The following is a 12278-nucleotide window of genomic DNA, read 5'->3' on the forward strand; positions in this document are numbered from 1 at the left end:
TAAACCTGTTCTGATACCATGTAAAAATATATGTATTATTGATTGATGAGTTGATGATTGATATCTGATTCTGTTACAATTGATTGATTATATAGATGTAGGTTAGGTGGTGGTAGGTGAGGAGTAGATGAGTGTAGTAGGTGAGTGTGTGGTAGGTGATGGTAAGTGTGTGGTAGGTGATGGTAAATTCTAACATTTTTTTTTTTTCAAATTGTAAAAATGCATAAACTGACTAACCACACTGAAAGCAACATCAATATCAGGACGAGAGTGAGATAGGTAGATAAGCTTACCCACTAATCGCTGATAGCTCCCCCTATTAACAGCTCCTCCTCCTTCATTATCTCCCAATTTCTAATTGGATTCTAGTGGAGTATCATAGGCTTTGCAGCCAAGCATCCTAGTTTCCTTCAACAAGTCAAGCGCATACTTCATGTGTGAGATAAATATCTCATCCTTGGAGCGAGTAACTTCAATTTCCAAAAAATACTTCAGGCTCCCCAAGTCTTTGATTTCAAAGTCACTTGCTAAATATTTCTTCAATAGAGGGATTTCCTTACTATCATCACCTGTAAAAATTATGCCATCCGCATAAACAATAAGCACTGTAATCTTACCACGAGATAAATGTTTTACAAACAAGTTATGATCTGCCTGACTCTATTTGAAGCCATATGTAAACTTAGCCTGAGTGAATCTCTCAAACCAAGCCCTTGGAGACCGTCTAAGACCATATAAGGACTTCATCAGTCGGCATACTTTAGCCTCTGTCAGATGATCCTTAAAACCAGGAGGAATATCCATATATACCTCTTCTTCTAGGTCACCATCGAGAAATGAATTCTTTACATCAAAACTGATGGAGTGGCCAATCTAGATTAACTGTTAGAGAGTACTCTGACTGAATTCATCTTAGCCATGGGTGCAAAAGTCTCCTAATAGTCAACGCCTATGAAGCATGGATACGGCAAAATCAGTGCCGTGGCAGTGTCGGACACGGAGACATGCTGGGGACACACAGGGGACACGTACGGAACACGCCAGTTGGCGTGTCCCTTTAATTTAAATTTTTTTTTTTTTGGTATGGGACACACCGGGGACACAACGAGGACACGCGTGTTCAGATCTGGACACGGCATGCGACACAGCGAGAAGAGAGAGACAGAGGAGAGAGAGTGTGAAGGAAGAAAGTGAAAAGACAAACCTTCGACTCCAGTCGCCGAACATCCAGTTGACTCGAATCATTGAACCATCGATCTCGTCTCGCTCGCGTCGTCTTCTCTCTCTCTCACCGTCTCTGTCCCTTCGCTTTCTTTCTTATCTCTTATATATATATATATATATATACATATAAGTATATATAAGATAATTTTAATAAAATCATATTATTTATTATAAGCATATATAACATAATATATACTACTTAATCACGTATATTAAATAAGATAAAATAAAAATTACCAAAAACACATTATTTAAAAAAGGAAATAAATAAATAAAATAATTAACGTATATTAAAATAAAAATATGTATTAAAAAAAAATTGCCTTCTCTCATACCCGTGTCCGTGTCCCCAATTTCTAAAAATTGCTGTGTCCCGTGTCTGTGTCTGTTTCCGTGTCCGTATCTGCACTTCATAGGTCAACGCCATATGTCTAAGTAAACCATTTTGCCACAAGTCTAACCTTGTAACGCTCAATAGAACCATCCACTTTGTGTTTCACAATATACACCCATTTGCATCCCACAAGTCGTTTACCCTTAGGTAACTCAGTCAATTCCCAAGTGTCATTCTTCCTAAATGCTTTCATTTCCTTAATCATAGCAAGTGTCCACTTAGAGGTAGCAAGAGCATCATGAAAACAGTTAGAAATGCTAACAAAGGAAATATTTGACACAAAAGGTCTATATGAGGATGACAAATGAGAGCAGGACACAAAATTTGAGATAGGATGTTGAGTACAAGATTTCACCCCCCTTTCTCTTGGCAATAGGAACATCAAGATCAATAGAAGTATCAAGATTGGTGGATTCAAGAGATTCAAAGTTACTTAGACTCTCATTAGAAGCAGCAGATGGCGGTGGATGAGCAGAAGTGGTCTCCTATATCTAGTTAACTTTCTATTTGTCTTTGTCCCTGACATAAACTTGCCCTTGCCTATCCTTGATGGCATTGGGTTCTGTAGTCCCAGTAAGAGGTGGTGGTGCAAGAACAACTGGTCCCACCATAAGAATCACAGGCATCACTTTAGACCAAGGCTCCCCCTGAAAGGAGGACTGTGACACCGAAGAGGACAAGAAATATGACTGGGACTCAAAGAAGGTGACATCCACAGACACAACTACTTACAAGAAGGAGGGTGATGACACTTAAACCCCTTCTGAATAGGAGAACACATTTGAGGAAGGGTCCAACTTACCACGAATAGTAGAGTGATTGTGGACAAAACAGACAGCCAAATATTTTGAGAAAAATAGAAAACAAGAACTCGGAACCTAGAAACACTTGAAGGGGAGTTTGTTTTTGCAAGACTTGGGTAGGATGCCGATTAATAAGATGGCTAGTGGTGAGAACAGCATCTCCCCAGTAGGACTGAGGCACACTCATAGAAAAATACATGCACCAAGCCATATCAAGAAGATGACGATTCTTGCGTTCTGCTATCCCATTTTGTTAAGGGATATTGTTGCAAGAGGTCTGGTGGATAATGCCATAAACAGAAAAATATTGTCCTAACCCATAACCTATGTATTCACCCCCATTATCAAAACGAAAGATTTTAACAGTGGCCCCAAATTGAGTACAAATCATCTTATGAAAAGTGTGGAATACAGAGAAAACCTCACTCTTATCTTTCAGGAGATACACCCAAGTAGTACGAGAAAAATCATCAATAAATGTAACAAACCATCGATGACGTTTCACAAACATAACACGAGATGGACCCTAGACATCAGAGTGTATTAATGAAAAAGGAACTAAATTTTTATTAAAACTGGGAGTAAAAGAGGCTCTGTGTTGTTTTCCAAGTTAACAAGACTCACAAAGAAACTTAGACACATTACAGTTTGCAAAAACAGATAGAAATAAATACTTAAGTAATAAAAAGAAAGATGTCCAAGACGCCGATGCCATAACTATAAATCATCTTTGGTAGTAGGACTTGTGGTGGAAGAATGAGCAAGTATGTCCGATTGATTCAGGAAGTAGAGACCATTTTCTGCACTATCACTGGCAATCGTTCTCCTCGTGAAAAGGTCCTGAAAAAGATAATAATTAGGAAAAAAAGTCACGCCACAATTCAAATCCTTTGTAATACGACTTGAGGATAACAGGTTAACAAAAAAAATAGGAGCATGGAGAACAGAAGAGAGAGGTATGATAAGAGTGACATGGACTAAACCTTTCCCAGAAATAAAAGAAATAGTACCATTTGCAATCCTAACTTTGTCCTGATCTGAAAAGAGCTTATAAGCAGAGAAAATGTCAGAGGATCCAGACATATGATCTGAGGCAACAGAAACAATAATCCAGTGCAAAGACTTATGAGAAAGGAAAATGCGAGGAAAAGAAGTTAGGTTACCTTAAGCGGGCAAACAACGAGGAAGATGTACTGAGAGCAGTAGAAGATCGGCAGTCCAGCAAGTGACGCAGAACATCCTCAAGCTCACGAGTAGTTATGCCGGAGAGACCATCAGAAGCCTAGCCAACGAAAGCGGAAGAAGAATCAAGTGTATCAGCGACACTAGATTGATGAACTCGTGGTTGAGAGCCACGTCCTCTAGACTGGCTTAACCGACCTCCTCTAGAACTAGACCAATCACCTCAACCCCCGGATGGAGTCCCATGAAGCTTCTAACACGTCTTATGAGTATTCCACGGCTTGCAACAGTAATCACGGAATATACTCCTTGGTTGCAAACAGAGGGTTGGGAGTCAGGTTGAGACCATCTTGAGGGGTAGACAATAATGCTGAGCGATTAGTAGAAACAGGTGACATCATAGCAGACCGGCAACTCTCCTCATTCTGTACATAGGTGAATGCCTTCTGAAGTAAAAGAAGAGTGTCCATACCCAGAATCCAACTTCGAACAAGATCATACTCCGCATTGAGACCTGTCAGAAACTTGACGACCTCTTCCTGTGTAATGAACTTCTTGTACTTGACTGAATCAACAGTGCAAACAGGCTTATAGTCTTGTAGGTGATCAAGGCGTTTCAAGCCATTGGTGAGGAAGGTGAAGTACTGGAAGAACAGCCTGCTCCCTCTAAACAGAGCTCTCAATAGAACGACACAACTCGAATGCCTGTGATAAGTTCCCTTTGCAAGAATAGGTGGCAGCTACAACATCCCAAATATCCTGGGCAGACTCCATAGACAAGTAGCCCTCGCCAATTTCTGGTACTATCGAATGAATAAGCCAACTCATAATTAAAGAGTTGGTAATCTCCCATTGGTCATAACCTGGGACAGTGGTGCTGGATGCCTGTATTCTGCCATCAACATACCCCATCTTCCTTCTACTCTTCAAAAAAATAGTCAAACTCTGCGACCATGCTAAATAGTTCTGACCATTAAATAGAGATGTGGTGATTTTAAGACTAGGATTGGAGTTATTAGTCATGTAGTAGGTAGAATAGAACTCTCACTCCTAGGTGTCTTAGTGCCAATCACAAACCCGGAAGGTGGTGGTGGTGGAAGGAAAGACACAACTACCACTATGAAAGCATAAAGAATTAAGAACTCATAGAGAGAATTTTTTGTTTTCTTTTTTTTTTAAAAAAAAAAGAAAAAAAAAAGAAACGAAGAGACATAGATTATTGTTTAAAGAAACAGAAAGACGACAACAGAGGGAGACGATCAAATAGACAATACCAGAGGCTGTCGCATGAAGCCAAAGAAAGCATAAGCGCTGTCGGCTGGGTTAGAGAGATTGTCCGTGGCAGTCGGTCAGGCAAGACAAGCCTTCACTAGTGGTCGACTAGGCCAGGAGGCCTATCAGCAAAGACTAACAAGAGACCAGGATGGGCCTTCGGTGAGGATTTCCCAACCCAGGTGATTTTTGAACCCTAGGGTGATCTGCGGTGCTGATTTCGACCAACCAGAGTGAGAAAAGAACCCTAGACTGTCATCAACCCACCTTGAAACTTGGGTCCTTCTCGGCTTAAGCCGAAACCCCTCAGGGTGGAGTCGGCTTGAGCCGACAAAGAGAGAACCTGTCGGCTGCTGAAGTGGTGGTCCTTGGTTGTGTGGGTTGTCTCCGGCTGATGGCTGGTGGCTTTGGTGGGTAACAGGAACTGTATGGGTAGATGGGTTTAGGTTTTAGGGCTATGCTATAATACCATGATAATTTTAGAGAATACCAAGATTAGGGAATGATTGTGATATTATCCCCTTTTCATGTTAATGAAGATTAATAATTATAAGGGAGCCCTAAGGCATAGAATAACTATAATCGAATAATAACCCAACTAATAATATACTATTCTAACAATATATATATATATATATATTTGTGAATAACTTTTCTCAAAAGATGAGCCTAATTACACTAAAAAGAAGTGAAAATATTTATAATGCACAATGAAAATATAAACATAATAAGAAGAAGAAAAAACAAGTGGTAAAAAAATTACATTTTATAAAAAAGAGGTGAAGAAAGAAAGTTTGTGAATTTTTTTTTTTTTTTTCAATCTCTAAAGTACATAAAAAAAAGGGAAAAAAATGGCTGGAGAGTTGAGTAAGCAAAGAGAGGGAGAGGGAGAGGGAGATGCTCAAACTCTGATGGCATTACATTCATTCTCAAGTTTTCCGAAATTGCTACAATGTTAAAATGTCTATTGACATAATTTGTTTCATATGTACTCTAAAATGCCTATGGCACATTTTTATTTCATATGTACCTTGTCTAAAATAGGTATTTAGCAAAAATAATTAAATGAATAACAAATAAACACAAACAACATAATGGAGCTTAAAAATTGGTTCTGATAGGATTACGATCAAGATTGGGATTCCATGATCAAACAAGATCCAACCACTAATATGAAAGATCCTACCAAGGGTTTTCCTACATGAATTTGTAGGACAATGAGATTCAATCAAAATTTTAACAACCAGTGAGTAACAAATGATCACAAGGTTTAAAGGTGCTTGTTCTAGTCTTTGTTAATTAATAACAAAATTCAGGCTCTGGCTCAGTTAAAATCTTTGCATTGTTAGCATTAGCACTCAGCTTTGCTCAGCTTATAATTTTGAAATATTATTTGCTTTGGGAAGAAGTTAATGTAACATAACAAATGTAACTAGTTCTAAAAAGCACCCATGGTATTGGCCGATTCATTTCACTTTCTGCTTCTAGCAAGTAGAAGCATAACATACTTAAAAAATCACCACTTTCAAAATTTTGTATATAGCAAGAAATTGTAGTAAGAAAATCAACTCAACATTGTCAAGTGAAGGTGTGTGCCCTCAAGTTTGGAACTGTACCCTAGCCTAAATCATTGATCAAGTACTCGTCAGTGATAAAAGCTAATAGGAATTTACAGTCACAAAATAACAGCTACTTACTAACCTCATCAGAGCACTGTTGACTACTAGTCAAGTACTCAGTTATGCATCTATTGGAGATGATTCTTAGTATTTTTATGTTGTCAATGCTTACTTAAGGAGAGAAAATGAGTAAACTTAGTGTAGATAAAAACCTTGCAACACAGACACGTGATGTTCGAGTGTCACCCGCCGAATATGAAGCATTTCCAGTGCCTTTTCGTAATGTCCAACAGCCAAACCATAATTAAAAATAGCCTCCTCAAGTTCCTGCATGAAGAACATGTCTAAGACACAAAAAATGTTCTGACGCAAAATAACTACCTCTTGTTAGTGACAATATTCAGCAGGGTAGAAATAACTACCTCTTGTTTAAGCATCAGTATGAGCACTTTGTAAGCAAAATAATTACTGGTAGGGAAATGGAGTTTACATGCTAGTAGTTACGAAAGTTAGAAGGCAAAGATAGTGCGCTTCAAGCCCCTTACATGACTCAAACCCAGCTTTGCTGTCTGATCACCAACTGGGATGGCCAATTAAGTATGGCAGATTCTTTTTCTTTCTCTGGTGGCTAGCTAGCTAACACTTTTGAGTAAGTAATTTTTTAAGCACTAAAAAAAGTTTTCCCAACATCAGTTCATGGAATCTATTGTTGATACAAGTAAACAAACTACATTTGTTCATCCAAGCCATGGGTTGTAACTGTATTTTCACATGAGAAGCAACAACGAAATAAGATTATTTTTGTACCTTCTGATCATTCCTGACTGATGCCACTAAGTCTTCTAAATCCTTAGGAGCTGATGAGTCCTGAAGGAGCAAGATCTTTCCATCTGAAAATTGACCACGTATACCATCATGCTTCCCTTTTGGAGTCTTAAGAGCAGATGAGTCCTCAAGCAGAAAGACCTTTCCATCTGTATACTGAGGTTGGATACTTTCAGGATCCACTTTTGGAGCTTCCAGAACACGAACCTACATATAAGCTAAATTATTGAGACTGAACTATAAATAAATAGATAAAAAAAATTGCTCAAAGTTTCGGTACCTCGATCGTCAAATGGAGCTCTGGGTGACGTGAATGAGCAGCTTCAAGGCAGACTAACCCTTCCTTTTGTGGGAGGGAAATAGCACGAACTATGCACCGGCCATAATGGAAACTGTATCTCACTGAATCATCGGTATCCAAGGACTCTGACTTAATCATGAGCATATGGGATTGGCCTTGTAACTCTTCATCATGGATAGTTTCATCCACATCACCATCAGAGTTAATGATTTCAAAGACCAAGTTTTCCAGTAGAGATCCAGCAGTGCAAAATTCAGGGACCTGATTATTATGGAAAGCAAACAAATACAATGCAGGTTTGAGTAATTTCAGGTAATTATAAAAATTGAAAGGAGAAAGAAAATGAAAAAAGAGTCAAAGAATTACAAACCCTGGATGCAACTCTGAGCTCTCTCTTCTCAGTTTGAAACTCTTTCTTGAAGATTATTTCGTTGCCCAGTAAAACAGAAAGGGACACTATGAAAAAGGTTATCAAAATCAGTCTATCAGAGAAAATATTGAGGTGCAAATAGTAAATAAACAAAAAAATCCAGCTTGAATTTTTTTAAATATTAGATGTTGTGATCTGTTGAATCAAACGGAGCTTAATATTACTCATTCACATTAACACTGGTACAAAAGATCTTTCAATATCATATATAATATTTTCTTGGGTTATAATATTTTAGGGTAAATAACACTTCCACCCTTACAATGTGTTATTTCTAACTTAGTCCTTAAAGAAAATATTCTTCCACCTTGGTCCTTAAATTATTTTCCACTTCCCATCCAATCATCAACTCCCATCATGGTTAAGCGGAAATTTAAGAATTTCAAAAATTAATCTCACTTTGTTCATTAAAATAATTAAGTTTTCACACATTAAGGTTTTGCCACTTTGCTCCCCAAACCCAAACTCAACCTAATCTCAAAACCACCTCCACTCCCAAATCCATCCAATCTCGAAAACTAACTTTTATATCAAACAGATGAAAATAAAAAATTACAATGGGTAAGTGTCATTCGAAGAGCAAAGAGGCTGCAAATCGAAATCTAGAGGCTAGAGAAAGAGATTAGGTTGTGAGTTAATAGAGAAGAGGTGGCTAGTTGTGAGGATGGGGTGAGGGAACGAAGGTGGTTGGTTGAGTAGGGTAGGAAGGTGTATAGAGGAGGGAAGAGAAGGGGAAAGTGAAGAAGTGGAGGTTCAACTATTGTAGGACAACATTTAAGAATGGTGTGACAAAATGTAATTATGAGAAACTTTTTTTTTTTTTTTTTTATGACCATTTTTTGGGAATAGGGGATTAGAGTGAAGAAATCTTTAAAAAATGAACCATACTTTAGTGGGGATGAATGTGAAATTTACCCTAATAATTTATGACATTAAAATTCCCATGCTATATGGATTGTTAAACAAGCCCGATTCAATTCTGTACAAGATTAATATTGCAAGGAAGCACAAAAAGGAGAAGGTCCTTGCCTTTTCTTCCATAGCCCCCTGTGACCTTCAAGAGGCCACTAAGGTCAATACACCCATGCACATCTACCTACATTTGAAAAGTTGCCGATGAGAAAATTCAAGTTGCACAACACAATCAAACTCAAGATGAATGGAAAGAATAATAAAAATCAATAAATAACCTTTTCTCAGTGTCAAGTATAAACTAAAGCAAACTAAGGTAAGTTTGGGAACTCTCTATAATAGCCAAAAAGTCAAAAAGTTACTAAAAAGGCCAAGAAGCCAAAGAACTAGACAAAAAAGTCAAAGATTCCCTTTCTTCACTACTTTTTACATGTTTTTTCGTAAAAAGTCAAAAAATCACAAACATACTAGTGTTTTTCATCTCATATTTTAGCCAAAAAGTTACTAAAATAGCATATTCCCAGACCAAGTATAAGTGTTATGTCTCAATCAAACAGGGTCAAGTACATGATTTTTTTTCGTCATTCTACTATGTCAAGGGCTATTAAATAAATTCATTTCTTTTGTTACTATCGCCTCTCATGTTAGTTTACATCCCCTCACCCTAACATTTCCATTTAGGGTGATCATGTCATTGTTCTTTACTGTTACATCTATAGGTCTTCATTGTATATAGCCAAATCACCGTAGCATTCTTTAATTAGTGTTATTCTTTTCATTTCATGAATATATTTATTTCTAAGTCTATCTTTCCTAATCTTATTTCTCATCTTAGCTACACACATTTTATAAAAGTGTTGGTTCTTGGTTACCAAACATTTTGTCTTGTAAAGCATCATTGGTCTTATAGATGTTCTATAAATTTTCATTTAATTTTTTTGATATTCTTCAATCACATAATATATGCCAAACACTCTACTCCACTTGAACAAACCTACTTCAATTCTATCAATTACCTCATCTGAATAGAACATGAGCACTCCTAGAGGACTCAAACCCACAATTGCCTAATTAACATTCAAATCATATACAAATGGAAATTGAGAACCATGAGAGGTTATTCCTACTGCAAAAAGTCTAAATTGTCTTCACAAGTTAATTAACAGGAAGACGAAGACACCATGAAATTGAAAATAAATAAATAAATAAATAAAAATAAAAATAAAATAAATTCAACTGTGAAAAAGAGCCCAACTTTTTTAAATAATAAACATATATGGAGATAAGTACTTGTTTGGGTGGATAGGACTAGGAGGAATATAGACAAGCTTATGCCTTTTGTTCATGTCATCTCACCACAATGTTAGTGAGAAGGAAATATGATAGCTCAAGATATTAAGTCATGCTTTATGTTAAATTTATTTTACAAATGTATTTATTAATACTTAATCTCATCTAAATACTACTAAAATTTCTAAATGAACTTCACAAAAACATATATTGCCATAATTGCGAGATTACAACACAATCTCTGGCATACTACTATCCTCCCTCGCTTCCCTCCAAAAGATCAATAAACAAATGGACTAAAAAAATGAAAAAAAAAAAAAAAGAAACCTTCACCTGCATTTGTTCATGATAATTTGCATTATTGTTGCTTTAGAAGGTATTTTTCTACATCCGATTTATAAAATAAGGCATATTAGAAATTTTGGATAGATTCCAAAGTAATGATACTATAGAATGATTCCTAATTAACACATCATGATTATATTAACCCTAATTACTTGCCATTGCTACCACCATGCCACCATTGTTCTAACCACTAATGTCATTGTCACCACCAAACTATTAATTAGCATCTCCATAGCACTCCATGATGTAGTTAGAACTAGTATGGTTGCTATGTTTAGCACCATAAGAGTTAGTTGGGTCTTTCATCCCATAAATAGGTGGTTAGGCCACTCTAGTATTCAGTTTATGATATTTTGATATTGAATATTTCAGAGCTTGAGAGCTCTTGTACCCGTTTTGCAATTTTCTATCTCTAATGAAATCTCTTTCCTAAATTGGTTCTGACTTCAACCCCATTAACCCATTGTCAGCACCAGTAAGCCTAAGCCAATATTATCATCACTTAAATGCATGCCTTATTGTCTAAATTGCGTTTGTTTTAGTTGTAAGAAGCAACACTAACAAAAATAGCGAAAAGTCTAATAAATTGCTCAGTATGTGGACTTTCCCAAACAATAATTATTGTGCGTACACCAGGATGTCATAATATAATGAGGCCACAAGTTGTAGAGTAGCACTCACCTTACGAATAGGGCCTAGATGATCTTGAAAACAAAATCCATCCACATTCAACACAATTTCCAAGCACCCTTCGACATGGTTACCATATGCATCAAACATCTAAAGAATCACATTGAAAATATATGTTAGCTAATGCAATAAAGATTAAAAATGCTATTCCCATACAAGTATTTAAGCATCAAAATTATCAAACGATGAATGAGAGAAGCACAAGCAATGATAAGTTGCATAAAAAAAAATGGATACAGAACTAAGAGATATAAATGATGAAAAGCATCCACCAAGTATACAGTTGGTGCATCATTTACAAACAATGTTTTTGAATCTTGTATCATTCATTTTATTTTTCTCATATTAAGTACAGCATTATTTTTGTTTATCACATGACAAAATTCAATTTTCTTGACAAATTTAAAATAGAAAAATGTGTGAATTGCTTTTTCTGTTACCTAGAATCGAAGAGAATAAAACAAGGAAGCTTAGTATAATTTTCATGATAAACCTAAAACAAAAGTAAACATTCCTAGTCTAACAGAAAAAACGAGTATTAATAAATGCACAACATCAATAAATATCACATCTATTCAAGCAGATCGAAAACGCTTCCAATTAAATGACTTAATAAACTACCTTGACTATAAAAAAATACTTAAATAGAGGTAGATAAAGATAAATTCATACTTCATCCATTTGGGAAGGCCCCTTGGTGATTCCACACACATAACAAAGAAATGGCACATTACAAGAGAAAGCAAACCTATTGTAAGTTAGTTTGCTTTTGCCCTAGATGGTATGTTACATTTCCATTGCACAAAAAAAAAAAAAAAAAAAAATTGTAAAATAATTAGGATACCTTGTCAAAAAAGACCAACTTAAATGAGGAAATGGGATGTCTAAATAATGCAAGGACCATAAGCCCTTTTGAAAACATGCCAACAGTACCTAAATTTTCAAGATGTTTTGAATTTATGTGTTGGTCTCAAATGTCTATAACTTTCAA

The 12278-nt window shown here is 36.3% G+C and overlaps 1 protein-coding gene across 2 annotated transcripts in view; it reads right to left on the reverse strand.

The window, feature by feature from the left end:
• The window catches only part of GMI1 (gamma-irradiation and mitomycin c induced 1), a 111863-nt gene that overhangs the window by 7759 nt on the left and 91826 nt on the right, over positions 1 to 12278 (reverse strand). The window contains exons 29-35 of one of the 2 annotated variants that reach the window (XM_082884383.1): positions 11279 to 11377; positions 9080 to 9146; positions 7991 to 8076; positions 7600 to 7881; positions 7302 to 7526; positions 6707 to 6821; positions 2963 to 3261 (exon numbers count right to left, since the gene is read on the reverse strand). In XM_082884383.1, the coding sequence (XP_082740509.1) occupies positions 3230 to 3261; positions 6707 to 6821; positions 7302 to 7526; positions 7600 to 7881; positions 7991 to 8076; positions 9080 to 9146; positions 11279 to 11377 (906 nt within the window). In that variant the 3' untranslated portion in view covers positions 2963 to 3229. Of the gene's footprint in view, positions 1 to 2962; positions 3262 to 6706; positions 6822 to 7301; positions 7527 to 7599; positions 7882 to 7990; positions 8077 to 9079; positions 9147 to 11278; positions 11378 to 12278 lie in introns of those variants that run through there. The other variant, XM_028248942.2, reaches the window with a different exon arrangement.

Source organism: Camellia sinensis, chromosome 1 (genome assembly GCF_055761805.1).
Source record: "Camellia sinensis isolate YWXY chromosome 1, ASM5576180v1, whole genome shotgun sequence".
In the NCBI taxonomy this organism is placed as follows: Eukaryota; Viridiplantae; Streptophyta; class Magnoliopsida; order Ericales; family Theaceae; genus Camellia; species Camellia sinensis.